The sequence below is a fragment of the Neovison vison genome, chromosome X (genome assembly GCF_020171115.1).
Source record: "Neovison vison isolate M4711 chromosome X, ASM_NN_V1, whole genome shotgun sequence".
Lineage (NCBI taxonomy): Eukaryota > Metazoa > Chordata > Mammalia > Carnivora > Mustelidae > Neogale > Neogale vison.
Window position 1 is genome coordinate 97,918,353 of NC_058105.1, and position 16,834 is coordinate 97,935,186.

Consider the following 16,834-nt stretch of genomic DNA (forward strand, 5'->3'; position numbering starts at 1 on the left):
AGTGTACACGACTATTAATATAATACCCAAATGTGACTCAAAATTGTGCATTAGAGAGTTTAAACCAAGTCAAGCCATGTATTGTAGTGCATTGGCGCTTAAATTAAGGCCTTCAGGAAGGTTTCACAATGGTAAAGCAATATCACATCATTCACCTATACTGTGTGTCAAGATTTGTTTATTTCTTAGATTCTCTTCTCCTTCCTCCATATGTTGACTTTTTCAGGTACTGAAGAACATTGTTTCTCTCTTGACAAACATCACTGCTTCAAAACTTTGGTTTCTGAAGCTGAGGTGAATAATCTGTCAGCAGGGACACCATGACAGCCTGGGATGACACAACAAAGAAAGAGAAAGAGAGAAATGGGCAAATATTAGCAAGACTCTGCTTAGGGATCTAAGGAAGAGGAAATGGATTGCTGCTTTGAAGGCCTGTAGTTAAAATGTGTTTTCTGAAGGAAGTGATAAGGGGACAGTTCTAAATTAATATCTATTTTTATTTGGGTAGAGGAAGGTCCGGAAGGATCAGACTGACCCAAATAAATGCAGAAACGCCATGCTTACTTAGGCCTCATTCCAGAACTAGTGGATATGAGAGTTGAAATGAGATACCATGGTGGTAGCCATTATTGGATTTTCCAGTCATAAGTGAAACCTAGGTATTGGTTGGTTTTAGAGAAATATAATCCCTCTCATCCTGATGTTTATGCTGTGGTTTGGTCACTTATAACCTAGAGAAGTTTAGAATCAATCAGATGTAGAATAAGAAAAGTAAATTGTTTGGGCTAACAAATAATGTCTGCCTGAATCTGGGTCCTCATGAAGGAATATTTATAATCGAGAGTATAGCTTCCCATTAGGCTGTGACCTGCAAATGGTAATTTGCACTTTTACTCTTCCCAGCTTCCACAATAATGACAATAGTAATAATATCAGAAACAACCACAACAAATGCTTACTGAGTGCTTACTGTGTACTGGACTAAATGCCTTATCATATGTTGGTTACTTAAGAAATATTTGCCAGGCACTGTGCTAGGTACTGCTAGGTAGAAGTGTCTATCCATTATCTCATTTAATGCAATAAGCTTCTAAGGTAACTTCTGTTACTATCATTTATATATGGGAAAATCCTGGAAAAACAGATAGTACACAACTGGGTTTGGACTCAGGTTTCTCTGACCTCACCCTTAGGAGGTGGTTTTACTGCCTTACAGGTTCTTACTGTCTCCTTTTGACCATACTGTACATGTGTCCCTAGCCTATACCAGAAATGCAAGTTTTCTATTTCATAGGTATTCATTGAATGTATTTACTGAACAGTAACCATGTGTTGGGCCCTGTATTGAGTGCTTTATGTGCACCATACCACTTCATGTCCTTCCCTACTTGTGTGAAGTGGTAAGAGAGAAGAAGGTGTAGGTATTTCCTGAGTGGTAGTAGTAGGGGATGGATTTGCATCTGCCTGTCCCTAAGATCTTAACCACTATGCTTAGATGACTCTTACCTCATTTAATCCTCATAAACTTATGAATTTATTTCTATTTTTATCTCCATTATCATATGAATAAACTGGACTTGCTCAAGATCACATAGAGAGTCAGAATTTTTTTTAAAGATTTTTATTTATTTGATAGAGAGAAATCACAAGTAGGCAGAGAGGCAGGCAGAGAGAGAGGGGAGAAAGCAGGTTCCCTGCGGAGCAGAGAGCCCGACGTGGGGCTCGATCCCAGAACCCTGGGATCATGACCTGAGCTGAAGGCAGAGCCTTTAACCCACTGAGCCACCCAGGCGCCCCGAGAGTCAGAATTTTAACTTGATTTCCAAAGTCTGTATTCTAGAAGCAATACCCTATATCACCAGTAGGCTACAAAAACTGTTTTGAGCACAAATATAGGGTGTCATGCTCCTTCCAGGTATAACGAAGAGCATTATAGACAAGATCAATGCTCTTTTGAAGTCGTTTTCATTATAGTAGGGCGACAGGCAACAAACAGAAAAATACCAAGTCGGGATAAATGTCATTAATAAGTAAAATAAAAAATGGAGGGGCACCTGGGTGCCTCAGTGGACCAAGTGTCTCCTTTTGGCTCTGGTCATGATCCTGGGGTCCTGGGATTGAGCCCTATGTCTCTCTCAAATAAATAAATTTTAAAAATCTTTAAATAAAATAATGTGATAAAGGAGGATGAAGAACCTCTTTAAGAGTGGGTAGCAAAGGAAATAGTCAACAAAACAAAGAGGCAGCCCACGGAATAGGAGAAGATATTCACAAAATTATACTACAGACAAAGGGCTGATATCCAAGATCTATGAAAAACTCCTCAAACTCAACACCCACAAAACAGATAATCACATCAAAAAATGGGCAGAAGACATGAACAGACACTTCTCTGAAGAAGACATACAAATGGCTAACAGACACATGAAAAAATTTTCATCATCATTACTATCAGGGAGATCCAAATCAAAATCACATTGAGATAGCACCTCACACCAGTTAGAATGGTCAAAATCAACAGTACAGGAAACAGCAAGTGTTGGAGAGGATGTGGAGAACGGGGAACCCTCTTACACTCTTGGTGGGAATGCAAGTTGTGCAGTCACTTTGGAAAACAGCGTGGAGATTCCTTAAGAAATTAAAAATAGAGCTACCATATGATCCTGCAATTGCACTACTGGGTATTTACCCCAAAGATACAGATGTAGTGAACAGAAGGGCCATCTGTACCCCAATGTTCATAGCAGCAATGGCCACAGTCACCAAACTGTGGAAAGAGCCAAGATGCCCTTCAAAAGATGAATGGATAAAGAAGATATGGTCCATATATACAATGGAATATTATGCCTGCATCAGAAAGGATGAATACCCAACTTTTGTATAAACATGGATGGGACTGGAGGAGATTAAGCTGAGTGAAATAAGTCAAGCAGAGAGAGTCAATTATCATATAGTTTCATTTACTTGTGGGGTATAAGGAATAACACGGAGGACGCTGGGAGAAGGAAAAGAGAAATGAGTTGGGGGAAATTGTAGAGGGTGACAAACCATGAGAGACTGTGGACTTTGAGAAACAAACTGAGGGTTTTGGAGGGGGGCGGGTAGGGGGTTGGGTGCGCCTGGTGCTGGGTGTCAAGGAGGGCAGGTATTGCATGGAGCACTAGGTGTGATTCATAAACAATGAATCTTGGAACACTGAAAAAATAAAATAAAATTTAAGAAAAAAGAGTGGGTGGCCAGTGAAGGCCTTGTTAAAGGAATGACATTTAAGATTTGAATGACAAGAAGAAACTAGGAAGGCCAAAGTCTAGGATAAGAACACCTTCCAGGTAAAATATTTTAAGCTTCTTTATGGGTTTTTAGGATCACATTTCAGTTTTTTTTTATTGTTAATGGTCATTGCAAGTGTCAAATTTATTTTCAAATGTTAAATCTTATAAAGTCAACTTGGAGTAGAGTTGCCAGATTTGGTTAAATAAATAACTAAATACATACATACAAACAATGAAATTGGCATTTAAGAAAGCAACAGTTTTTTTTTTTAAACTGTAAGTATGTTCCAAATATTGCATGGGACATACCTATACTAAACAATTATTTGTTGTTTAGCTAAAATTCCAATTTAACTGGGTATTCTGTATTTGATCTGTCACCCCTAATTTGGAGAGAAATAAAGTACGAAAATACTGTGAATTAGATTTGCAGTGGTGTTGCATATCTAAGGATCATCCTGATAGCAGTGCTTTGAAGTATCAGCTCTACTGCACAGTCCCTTTAGGTTACTTCAGGTCCACAGTAAAAATTGTAGGCAGAGGAAGAAAGGTACCTGACATTTTATGAGTTCTACAGCCTTCGTAATTACTGAAAAATACAAAAGCAATCTTCGTGGGGAGGAGAGGGTATATTTAAAAAACAAAATAAATTGCTGTATGAGTTCTAGTAGTTTGGGGGTGGAGACTTTTGGGTTTCCATATAAAGAATCATGTCATCTGTGAAGAGAGAGAGTTTGACTTCTTCATTGCCAATTTGGATACCATTTATTTCTCTTTGTTGTCTGATTGCTGTTGCTAGGACTTCTCATACTGTGTTGAACAAGAGTGGTGAGAGTGGGCATCCTTGTTGTGTTTCTGATCTCAATGGGAATGCTGCAAGCTTTTTCCCATTGAGGATAATATTTGCTGTGGGTCTTTCATAGATATATTTTATGAAGTTCAGGAATGTTCTCTCTATCCCTATACTTCGAAGCGTTTTAATCAGGAACAGATGCTGGATTTTGTCAAATGCTTTTTCTGCATCAATTGAGAGGACCATGTGGTTCTTCTCTCTTCTCTTATTAATTTGTTCTATCACATTTATTGATTTGCAAATGTTGAACCATCCTTGTAGCCCAGAAATGAATCCCACCTGGTCATGGTGGATAATCTTTTTTTTTAAATTTTATTTATTTAATTGATAGAGACAGAGAGATCACAAGTAGGCAGAGAGGCAGGCAGAGAGAGAGGAGGAAACAGGCTCCCTGCCTCACAGAGAGCCCGATGCGGGGCTCGATCCCAGGACCCTGAGATCATGACCTGAGCCGAAGGCAGAGGCTTTAACCCACTGAGCCACCCAGGCGCCCCAGGTGGATAATCTTTTTAATGTGCTATTGGATCCTGTTTGCTAGGATCTTGTTGAGAATCTTAGCATCCATATTCATCAGTGATATTGGTCTGAAATTCTTCTTTTTGGTAGGGTCTTTGCCTGGTTTGGGGATCAGGGTAATGCTGGCTTCATAGAAAGAGTCTGGAAATTTTCCTTCTGCTTCAATTTTTTGAAACAGTGTCAGGAGAATAGGTGTTATTTCTTCTTTGAAAGTTTGGTAGAATTCCCCAGGGAATCCGTCAGGTCCTGGGCTCTTGTTTTTTGGGAGGTTTTTGATCACTGCTTCAATCTCGTTACTAGATATTGGTCTATTCAGGTTGTCAGTTTCTTCCTGGTTCAATTTTGGGAGTTTATAGTTTTCCAGGAATGCATCCATTTCATCTAGGTTGCTTAGCTTATTGGCATATAACTGTTGATAATAACTTCTGATGATTGTTTCTACTTCCTTGGTGTTAGTTGTGATCTTTCCCTTTTCATTCATAATTTTATTAATTTGGGTTTTCTCTCTTTTTTCTTTTGGATTAGTGTGGCCAATGGTTTATTGATCTTATTGATTCTTTCAAAAAACCAGCTTCTAGTTTCATTGATATGTTCTACTGTATCTCTGGTTTCTACGTCATTGATCTCAGCTTTAATATTGATTATTTCCCTTCTTATGTGTGGAGTTGGTTTGATTTGTTGTTGATTCTCCAGTTCTTTAAGGTATGAACAGACACTTCTCCAGTGAAGACATACAAATGGCTATCAGACACATGAAAAAATGCTCATCATCACTAGCCATCAGGGAGATTCAAATTAAAACCACATTGAGATACCACCTTATACCAGTTAGAATGGCCAAAATTAGCAAGATAGGAAACAACATGTGTTGGTGGGGATGTGGAGAAAGGGGAACCCTCTTACACTGTTGGTGGGAATGCAAGTTGGTGCAGCCACTTTGGAGAACAGTGTGGAGATTCCTCAAGAAACTAAAAATAGAGCTTCCCTATGACCCTGCAATTGCACTACTGGGTATTTACCCCAAAGATACAGATGTCGTGAAAAGAAGGGCCATCTATACCCCAATGTTTATAGCAGCAATGGCCACAGTCACCAAACTGTGGAAGGAACCAAGATGCCCTTCAACGGACGAATGGATAAGGAAGATGTGGTCCATATACACTATGGAGTATTATGCCTCCATCAGAAAGGATGAATACCCAACTTTTATAGAAACGTGGACGGGACTGGAAGAGATTATGCTGAGTGAAATAAGTCAAGCAGAGCAAGTCAATTATCATATGGTTTCACTTATTTGTGGAGCATAACAAATAGCATGGAGGACAAGGGGAGATGGAGAGGAGAAGGGAATTGGGGGAAATTGGAAGGGTAGGTGAACCATGAGAGACTATGGACTCTGAAAAACAATCTGAGGGTTTTGAAGGGGCAGGGGGTGGGAGGTTGGGGGAACCAGGTGGTGGGTATTAGAGAGGGCACGGATTGCAAGGAACACTGGGTGTGGTGCAAAAACAATGAATACTGTTATGCTGAAAATAAATTTTTAAAAAATAAAAAAATTAAACAAAGGCATCCAAAGTCTTGTGCACTATGCAGAGAATGATATGATTACTAGAGTGTTCTAAACAGCACAGCTAGAATTCACCCAACATGCAGGCCTTGAAAAGCTCCTCTAAGTACTGAAAGAATATGCATTTGCTGGGGAGAGCATGTGCTACGGTGAGCTCTGTGAATTGTGTAAGACTGATGAATCATAGACCTGTACCCCTGAAGCAAATAATACATTATATGTTAATAAAAAAGTTATATGCTTTTGGAGCAAGCCCCACCCTATTTAGTTATGTATTTGCCATTAGTCATTATGGACATGTTAGAACTTGAGGCTAGATTGTATTTTTCTTTTCTTCTTCATTTCATTTTAAATGAAATTATGTGTGGAAATCATTCTCTAGACAGTAGTCCTATCCAGTAAAATATTCTGCAATTATCAAAATGTTCTATGTCTGTGCTGTCAGATACAAATAATGTAGCCACCAGCCATGTGTGGCTATTGAGCACTTAAAATGTGCTTAGTATGTCTGAGGAATACACTCTTACATTTCATTATATTTTAGTTTAAATTTAAATAGAAATAGCCACAAGTGCCTAGTAGCTATTGCACTGGATAGGGAATTTCTAGAGGAAAACAAGTATTGTGCCTTTAGAACATCCCAGAGAAATGTATCTCAGTAGTGTTGAGCCTAAATGCCATTCTAAATAAGTTACCTAAGAATCATTTCTTTCCATGTAAAATAGGAATTTAGACTAGACAATCTCTAGGGTCTCAACTCCCCTGAAAATACCATATTCCTATGAATTGTACAGGCTAAGTGGGGACTACATACTATTCTTTTTTTTTTAAATCTCCAAATGCCTGGCAGAGGGACCAGCACCCAGTAGATGCATAGTATATGACTGCCAACATGAACTTCACTCAATGGGACCTTAGTCTCTAACTCAGAGAATTGAAGAGTGTAGCATGTGTGTCAGCACCTCTCTTCCAGAATCCATGTCAGGTGTCACTAGTCAGTTATGCCACTTTCTTTCTGAGACCACAGGCAGGCTTAGAACCTTCTGAACATAGATAACTTAAGTAGCCTGTTGCTGAGACTGAGGGCCCTATGATTAAAAATCATTTGCCATCTGTATAGTGTTTGATCTGTTGATCTTATCTATGAGAAAACCAGGACCCAGAGAGGTAATACTTATCCAAGATGGCAGAGTTGACGAGCATTAAAGACTATATAAAATATATAAAGTATATGCTGGCTAACTGAAGATAAAAAAAGTATATAAAGTATGCAGTATATAAAGAATGCATCTAGGGTGCAAGTCTTCTCACTCCCAGGCAATATTCTTTCTATTTTAGATGCTCTACCTTCATTTTAACATGGCTATGCCTCTTGTTTGCTTTGAAATATATTTTCCCCTATTAATAGTGGGCACTTCAGGAAGGTAGGGTATGGAGAGATGGTGGTAGGTCTTAGGCGGATGGAAAATAAGTGGACATAAGATTTCCCTTTGTTTATTTATGTGTATATCTATCTATCTATATGTATATTTATGTATATATATTTATCCTTGTAAGCATCTTAATATAAATACATGACGTATTTAATTTTTTAAAGTAAATTCAATTTAAAGATGTTGTTTAATAAGATCTTCAAAAATTCAGAAGTGGCGAACATCTCCATAAATGATATTTTAGCAACATTCTTTTAATTTTTCCCCACTGAATTTCTGCAAAGGTCATGTTTTAACAGATTTGGGTTGATTTATCTTTGTAACTTCAGTCATCTTCTGAGAAAGACTAGAGCTTGAGGAAAATTTTTTGCCATGCCTCTTCCTGGGGTATGTGGTTGAAGAGCTCACATTTTCTTTTTTGCCATCTAGATCTTTGCTACTCAAAATGTGGTCTCCAGGACAGCAGCATCTGCATTACCTAAGTGCTTGTTAGAAATGCTGGATCTTGGGCCCCATCTCGGGGATTATTGAATCTATCTGCACTTTAACAAGATCCCTAGGTGATTCAAATAGTTAGAATGGCAAAAATTGACCAGACAAAAAACAACAAATGCTGGAGAGGATGAGGAGAAAGGGGAACCCTCTTACACTGTTGGTGGAAATGCAAGTTGGTGCAGCCACTTTGGAAAACAGTGGGGAGAGTCCTCAAAAAGTTAAGGCTATCCTATGACCCAGCAATTATACTACACTACCCAAAGATACAGATGTAGTGAAAAGAAAGGCTACATGCACCCCAATGTTCATAGCAGCAATGTCCACGATAGCCAAACTGTGGAAGGAGCCAAGATGTCCTTCAACAGACAAATGGATAAAGAAGATATGGTCCATATATACAATGGAATATTACTCAGCCATCAGAAAGGACACATACCCCACATTTGCATCAACATTGCTGGAACTGGAGGAGATTGTGCTAAGTGAAATATGTCAAGCAGAGAAAGACAATTATCATATGGTTTCACTTATTTGTGGAACATAAGGAATAGCACGGAGGACATTAGGAGAAGGAAGGAAAAAATGAAGGGGGGTGGAATTAGAGGGGGAGATGAATGATGAGAGACTATAGATGCCGAGAAACAAACTGAGGGTTTTAGAGGGGAGAAGGGTGGGGGGATGGGTGATCCTGGTGATAGGTATTAAGGAGGGGATGTATTACATGGAGCACTGGGTGTTATATGCAAACAATGAATCATGCAACAATACATCATCAAAAACTAATGAAGTACTGTATAGTGACTAATGTAACATAATAAAAAAATTTTTAAAAAAAGCTTTGGAAGCACTGGTCTAGATAACATGGCAGTTGCCATTTTGGCCAAAGCTAGTGTCCTGAGGTGGCCAGCTGGAGGGTACAGTAAAAACAAAATCATCCCTCCTATTAGATATGACAAATTTAGACCTGACATATAACTTTCCATTGGAAAGGAAATCATGATTGGCTTTCAAGCAGCCATAGTGGAGCTCAAAACCCTCCTGGTCACTGTATTAGGGGAACAATGAAGAAGATGTCAGTGATAATAATTATCATAATACTTACAGTGTATTAGATACCATACCAAATGCTCTACATGTATTATTTTAATGCTCACAATAACCCTATCTATTCCCATTTAGATAAAATAACCCTATCTATTCCCATTTAGATAAAATGAATTCCCATTAGATTAAAAAAATGACCAGAGTCTTTTCCAGCTCATTTTTCTCTACTCCAGAATTTGAAAGTTATAAACTACTTTTCCCAAAAGCTACAGAGCAGACACGACACTCAACTGTAGGTACTCAAGTCTTAGAGTCATAAGCGAACAATGTGCATTGAAAGCCATCATCTGAGAGATTAGATCTTCTGGTCTAAGCAGATGGGGGGTATCTGGTTGAGCTGGGGCAACGATAATGGAGTATCTGGTATTTAGTTTCAGGGGTCTTAGGTACCAGGCTTTGCATAGCTGTGTCAGTGCTGTTTGGCTACTAAAAAACCACGATGTTGTTGGGCGATTTTCCTGCGTGTGTTGTTTCTGAATATGTGGTATCCAGGAATGACTTGCTGCACCTTCTTTCCCCAGAGATTCTGGGCACTGCTAAATGTCTCTTAATAAATTCTTATATTATCTTTTTATCTTTCCTAGAGTGGCCTCTGTTTGCCAGTAAGACCCCAGCTGGTACAGTAATTGAAATCAGTTAAATCACTAAAAACTAAAAAAAAAAACAAAACACAGTGGTACTAAATTATGACACATGATTGTCAGTTTTTCAGAGAAGAAGGTGATGCTTGGACTATTGTAACACACAGATGTAAGGTTAATATTTCCTAGAATAGCAGTGATGAAGATGAAACTTATGTTAAGTGGAGCAGTATTTTGTTAAATTTGTTTTGTTGCAGTTCTGGAAATGTTCAGTACCTAAAGCAGATACATCTATAGAGCCAAAGTCAAGTAGAGAACCAAAACAATGATCTAGGTAAGCCATAAAAGGATGAAAAGAGAAAGGAAATAAGATTTCTTTAAATACTCATTTTGTGCCAGGTACTGAATTAGGAATCTCTATACATATTAACAAGGGGACTGTAAAATAAGAATTATACAATATAATGGTTGGCAGACAATGGTGGCTGGTGTTCAGGCTGATTAAGAGCAGCCTCAATTTTTATTAAAATAGATATATTTTGGGGCACCTGGGTGGCTCATTCGGATGAGCACCCAAATCTCGATTTCAGCTCAGGTCATGATCTCAGGGTCATAAGACTGAGCCCCGCCTGGGGCTCCACACTTGGCATGGGACCTGCTTGGGATTCTCTCTTCCTCTCCCTCTGCCCCACCCCCTGGCCCACTCTTTCTCACTCTCTCTCTTTCTTAAAAAAAAAAAAAAGGCAATAAAATAAAATAGATATATTCGGAAGGACATCAATTTTATACCATTAAAAATACAATATAAATGCTAAGAAGCAATAATAATCTATTATGAACTTTCTGGGAAAAAATAGATGCCTTATGAGTAAGTCATATAGGTAGATAATCTCAGTTGCTTATTATTTACCAAAAGGCATGAATGACTAAGTTAGGACCACACAGAGAACCTCTTCTTAGCTTCCATTCCCCATTTCTTGCTTACCATGATTGTCCACTTCCTGTTTTCAGCCTCTGGGAATACTAGTGATCGTGGAGAATAAAACACTTCATCATCCACTTCTTCTGGCTTTCTGGGCAAGCAGTGTAAAAACGTCCAGTCAGAGGCAGCAACTTTAGCAGTCTAAAGAAGAAATAGGATGCGTCTGTGTTTTGACTAGTATATACGGCTATTACTTTTGTCTTCTTCAATATTAAAACACACATATGGTGTGGAGTCAGGGACCAAATGCAAATTGAGAGATGATGAGGCAGAGCGGTGGTTTAAATTCAAGGCACCAAAAGGAAACATAAATGGTACTTTCAACTTATGGAATTTTATAGTTTTTTTTTTTTAAAATTTGGGAGAATGTTACTCCAAATTAAACCACTAACTCAGTTTTCTGGTTCTCTGTCTAGAGGGATTGTGAACATTTCAGTAAAGAGTTCCATGGATGTAATGCGTGGCTGATAGCAAAAGTTACCCATTATGCCCCAATATATTTTAAAAAGTTGCTTTTATGAGGTTATGTTACATTTTGAGCAGCTTATCTACAAGTTACGGTTTTTAGCAGTTGAAGCATACCTCGTCACTAATTAAAACACTTTTGAGAGTGTGCTGAGATAGGAGTGCATTAAACAGGATTATGGGCACTATACACAAGAGGTTTCCCTCTTAATGCAAAAGTCCTAACAGTTGTGATTTTCTCCAGCCATTAAGTCCTGAAAGCTACATTTTCCCATCCATTTCCATTGTTCACTTACAGAGTCAAAACTGCAGTACCTCATAATTTCTTACCTCAAAATTACTGCCTTTTACTAAAATTTTTACTTCCTGTACTTGTTAGAGGTTCAGAAACTTCTGAATTTCTAAAATAATGGCAAAGTTACATGGGAAAGGAATAACATTTGAGTCAGTCATACATCAGTGTGATGAATGTTCTTCAAGCCTGCAGTCCTAGCCACACAAAAATGCCTAAGGCTGGTCAAGGCAAGGATGAGGTAAGCCACAAGGAATTTAGAATTTCTCCATGAACGTATTTCCACATATATGCCAACAGATTAGCCATAATGTATAAATAACTTCTATAACCAATAATGGCAAAAAAAAATAGAAAATGGGCAAAGGATATGATAGCATTTTAGAGAAAGACACATGGAAATGGCCAGTAAACACGAAACGATGTTTAGTTTCATTAGTAATCAAGGAAATGAAAAATTTAAAAAGCATGAGATACAGATTTTAAAAATTAAAAATGTAAATAACAACTAAGAGTAGAAAGAGTATGGAGAGAGTAGAAATTATCAATTCTTTTTGGATGGCTATTTAGCAGCATTTACCTATTTTAAAAAGTATATACCACTTTACACAGAACTTATTTTTCCATGGATCTATTCTCCAGTAATACTTGCACAGAGAAATACGTATAAGGATATTCATTGCAGCATTTTTTGTAATTGGGATCATTAAAAACAGCCCAATTTATCAACATAAATCATAGTTCCCCCAGACCTTGGAATTTTATGCAACCATTTAAAATAATGAAAAATATCTAAATAAATGGACAAGAAAATCTAAGATTTGTTAAGTGGGAAAAGTAAGTCAGAATAATATGTCCGATATGCCATTTACGAGATATTAATAGTTGTGTGTGTATATGAAGTCATATATAAATACACAGAAAAGGTCTGCAAAGAGATGCATCAAATTGTCGAACCATGGCTCCCTCTGGGAATAGTCACTGTTGAAAGGATATAGGAAAGACGCTTCCACTTTTTATTTTCCAAACTTCATTCTATTCACATGGATAAATAAGGAGCTAGTATTTACATATTGCTTTATCAATGAAATATCTGATGTGTTTGCTCAGTCTCTTTCCCCACCAAAACAGACTAGCTGCTCTGCTGACAAAATCCCAACGTATACTTGCCTGGTAGTTTTCTCCAGAAGAGCAGTTCTCAAAGTGTGACCCTGGAGCAGCAGCATTGCATCACCTGGGAACTTGGTATAAATGCCAGTTCTTGGGTCCCACCTCTAATCTAATTCAGAACCCCGGGGGGAGTGGGGTCCTGCCAGCTATGTATTAAGAGCTCCAGGCAATTCAGAGGCTTGCTCAGCACTGAGAAGACTTGCTTCAGATCTTAATGAAAGGCATCATTCCCCTGGGAATGCCCTGGAAGCCGTAAGCAAAGCTAAACTGGACTCGAGTGTCCTGAACAACTAGAGGCAAGGACTAGCCTGAAGAACCTAATTATGCAGCTTTTCTTAGAGGAGAAATCAGAAGAAACTGCATGCAACAGAAGTAACAGTGTCTCTAGACACACACACAGCAAAGCATTCTGATGCCTCCATGCCTCCATCGCTGTGAGAGGGAAAAGCTTGCTTCTCTCTTCTGCCTGACTGCAAATGCCTGCATCCAGGACAAAAGAGTCTTTCCAAAGAACATCCATAGCTAAGCTTCAGGAGGAGAGAAATCCCTGGAGGATGCAGTCAGCGAGTCCTTTATAGGGAAGGAGAGGACAGTCTACTGTCCCTAAAGCGAATGAGTGATCAGATGGTTCGGCCCTTTGTGAATGGAATTAATGAACCTTCAGAGAGGCATCACTTTGTACCTTCATTGTAACCTGGTAACCTTGGAAAGCCTGGAGCCGCTTTTTCTTCTCCTCTTCTTGTCCCATGCTTATCCATGTGTCTGTAATTAACACATTGCCTCCACGAGCCGCTTCCAATGGATCATTTGTCAGTGACAGCTTGGTGCCGTTCTAGCATACACAAGCATGGCCGTTAAACAAGTTCATGGGACAGAGAAAGGCCATTCTAAGTTTACATATAAGGAGCATACCTCCTTGGCATACTGCTCTGCCACCTTGGTCACACTGGGATCTGGCTCATAACCCTGCAGGGGGAAGAAGTCAACTGTTATTTAGGCAATTGTTTTGTATTAGGTTGTCTTATATATGCATTATTTTCCTCTCAATAGCAAGCCCGCTGTCCTTCTTTTTGCTGCTTCAAGTGGGATATGGTATTGACATCTAAATTCCAAACCTTCATAGGGCTTTTGGGAATTTAACAAGGTAACCGGCTGCCCCATCTTTTATTATCCTTGACCTCTTTAATTATCAGATAAACAGGGCGTGGTGCTTTGCAGCTCTCAGTAGGGCCCCTTCTCCTTCCTCTAATAGTGTTAAGAGGATTACATATGTAATTCTACAAGCAGATGCCATTTTGTCTCCATCTTTCCGCGAGCTGTGTGGGTTTTTTTTTTTTTTTTTTTTGCAATGTTTTGTTTGTGTTTGTTTGTGTTTTTGTTTTTGTCTGGGATGCTTTTCTCTGCTTGCTTCATGTGGCTAACGCTTTCAAGTCTCAGGTCAAATGTCTCCTCTGCAGAAGAACCTTCCCCAAGCACCCCAGCTAGATACTCACAGGCCATGTGCCAGTGTTCTGAGTGCAGGACTCGTGCTTTGAAATGCCATTTACACCACAAGCACCCTGCTTTTGCTCAAATATATTTGTTTGGGATCGTTTGGTGAGAGCAGGGTCGGGGCTTGGGTGAAGTAAGCGAGGTGCTGAGACAGAGTTTAAGCAGAACTGTCAGAGTCTTTGTGAGCACAAATGGCGCACCAGAGGGGCCTCGCTTGCTTGGAGTCTCAACTCTGGGTGAGGGGACATTAGAGGGCACTAAAGCCTCCCCCACCCCAAGCTATTCCAGACGCCCCAGGTAGCCCTGCACCTCCCCTCTCCCCCTCCAATCTGTTCTGTCAACAGCAGCAAGGATTGTTTTCTCTGAAGCCTGCAATGTTTACCACTTGTTCCTTAAGTCCAAGCTGATTAAGAGTATCAAGGCTTCCCCCTGCCCCCACATTCCCTGTTTCTGTCTCTCTTAATTCTTCTCAACATCTTGCTGTAGGAAAGGCAATCTTATTGTTATCTTCGTACTATGTCTTGCCCTTTTCTGCCATCTCAGCCTTTTACCCTTGAACACCTCCTTCTGTCCCCTCCTGGGGGTCTTTGTTGGAACATGTCAGCTCTTCTTTTGTCAGACTTTAGCCCAGCCTCACCTCTGGACCCTCCATATGGAGGTCTTGTCAGTCCAAACAGCACAGTTATTCTCACCTTCCTCCATCCTTCTCATTTTCCCGAATTCTTAGCATTTATTATAAGTTGGGTTTTAGAAATTCTCAGTGGAGCATTGTGATACACACTGTGATATGCCACTCACATCCCCCCTTCATGAATAAAGAACTTATTCCCCCAGCTGCTGGGCGTGCTGCCAGAAGATGGCTTTCAGCCGCCAGCCCTCTTTGGGCATTGCCTCAGCTGCAGAGAGCTGACTCATCCAAGGTCACATCCCCTTCTGGGGCGACCTACATTCAATGACTGATTGACAGAAGGGGTTGGAAACTTGACTCCCTCCTCCCAACTTGAAACAGCTCTAAATGGCCATCTTGGATCTAGAAGTCTCTGTAAGGTCAGATGAGGCTGTTGTTCGACCTGCAGTGCGGCTCGGCTTCTTCCTCTGCCCACTCCTGCTTTCTTCCCTTCCCTTCCACAGGTGTTTGGTCTCAAGGGCGTGCCCTAATAAGCATCCTGCACACCAAACTCTGTCTCAGAGTCTACTCCTAGGAACCTCAGCCTGTCACAGGCATGTTCAGGTTCATTCCTTTGAAACTGTCTATTTGCACATGAGTGTCTATCGTAGTTCCTTCTCATAACAAAATTCTTGAAAGAAACTACACATGACGCTGATGATGGTGACACAGACATTTTAGACCGCCCTCAAATAGCCGTAAGTTCTAGAGCTCTTTTATCGGGATGTGGAAAAGGTAATTAATAAAGCTTTGCTAATTTAGTAACTAATGTGACCATTCATACCAGTAAACATAAATGAAGAGGCTTGGCCATTACCCTATGTGCCTCCTGCCCTGAAAATTTAGCCTTCCCTCTAGAGAGCAGGTTTTATACTCCCTACATATAATCATTCTTACAGAAGGAATCAATAAGTACTTAGAGAACCAACAGAGAGGTTTGGAAATTAGAAAATCACCCAACCTTGCATGCACTGGGCCATGACTGAGAATACAAAGAGGAATTCTTTACTCACAGCTCAGCTTTCAATACTAAATCACTCATTGGCTTTTACATAAATCTTAAAACCAGAGGAAGAAGGTGATTAACAAACCCAGTTCAGTCTAAATATTCACTTAGAACAATGTTAAAATCATTACCATCAATAGTTTATGGAGCAATTTTACAATCAAGGACAAAATTATGTTTTCTTGAACATGCAAGTTATTCCCAGTTGAAGAATGGGGAAATAGATTAATTATGGCCTTGGAGACTTCAGGGCTTCTTAAATTTACAATAAATTAACTGAACAACTTCTGCACTATCACGCTTTCCCAAAGACTTTTTAAAACTCTCACTCCCACCAAGATTTGACAAAGTTTTAATGCTGTCTGTCATTTAAATGAGTTTTTGCCTAAGAACAATATTGAAATTACTTTGTAAGATTCAAATTTTTCCCTTTGGTGGTAATAAAACATCTCTGATATACCATAAAATGTTTAAATCCTATATTTTTCCAACAGAATAAAGCCTCTCCAGAAGTATCTTCTATCAGGGAACAGTTACTGTCAATAAATGTTGTCACTGTAAAAACCAAATGCAATCACAGTTTGCATTAATACAGAGCTTTTCTTCCAACTAGATTTGGGTGACGGTGTGTTAACTCTTCCCATAAAGTGAAGGAGAATCACCTTAAGCACAAGTCGGATCTGACCCTTCATTTCCATTTATGCTAAAAGAAAGAGAATTATCTGCTGTAAGAATTCTCTCTCTGAGGGGCACCTAGGTGGCTCAGTGGGTTAAAGCCTCTGCCTTCGGCTCAGGTCATGATCATAGGGTCCAGGGATTGAGCCCCGCATCAGACTCTCTGCTCAGTGGGGAGCCTGCTTCCCCCTCTTTCTCTCTCTGCCTGCCTCTCTGCTTATCTGTGACCTCTTTCTCTCTGTCAAATAAATAAATAAAATCTTAA

The 16,834-nt window shown here is 39.5% G+C and overlaps 1 protein-coding gene across 1 annotated transcript in view; it reads right to left on the bottom strand.

Moving 5' to 3' along the window:
• Nucleotides 1-268: 268 nt before the first annotated feature.
• Nucleotides 269-16,834, bottom strand: part of OTC (ornithine transcarbamylase) — a 64,138-nt gene continuing 47,572 nt past the window's right edge. Inside the window, exons 7-10 of the mRNA XM_044234921.1 lie at nt 13,643-13,696; nt 13,413-13,562; nt 10,807-10,944; nt 269-328 (exon numbers count right to left, since the gene is read on the bottom strand). Coding sequence (XP_044090856.1) covers nt 269-328; nt 10,807-10,944; nt 13,413-13,562; nt 13,643-13,696 — 402 coding nt within the window. The remainder of the gene's footprint in view (nt 329-10,806; nt 10,945-13,412; nt 13,563-13,642; nt 13,697-16,834) is intronic.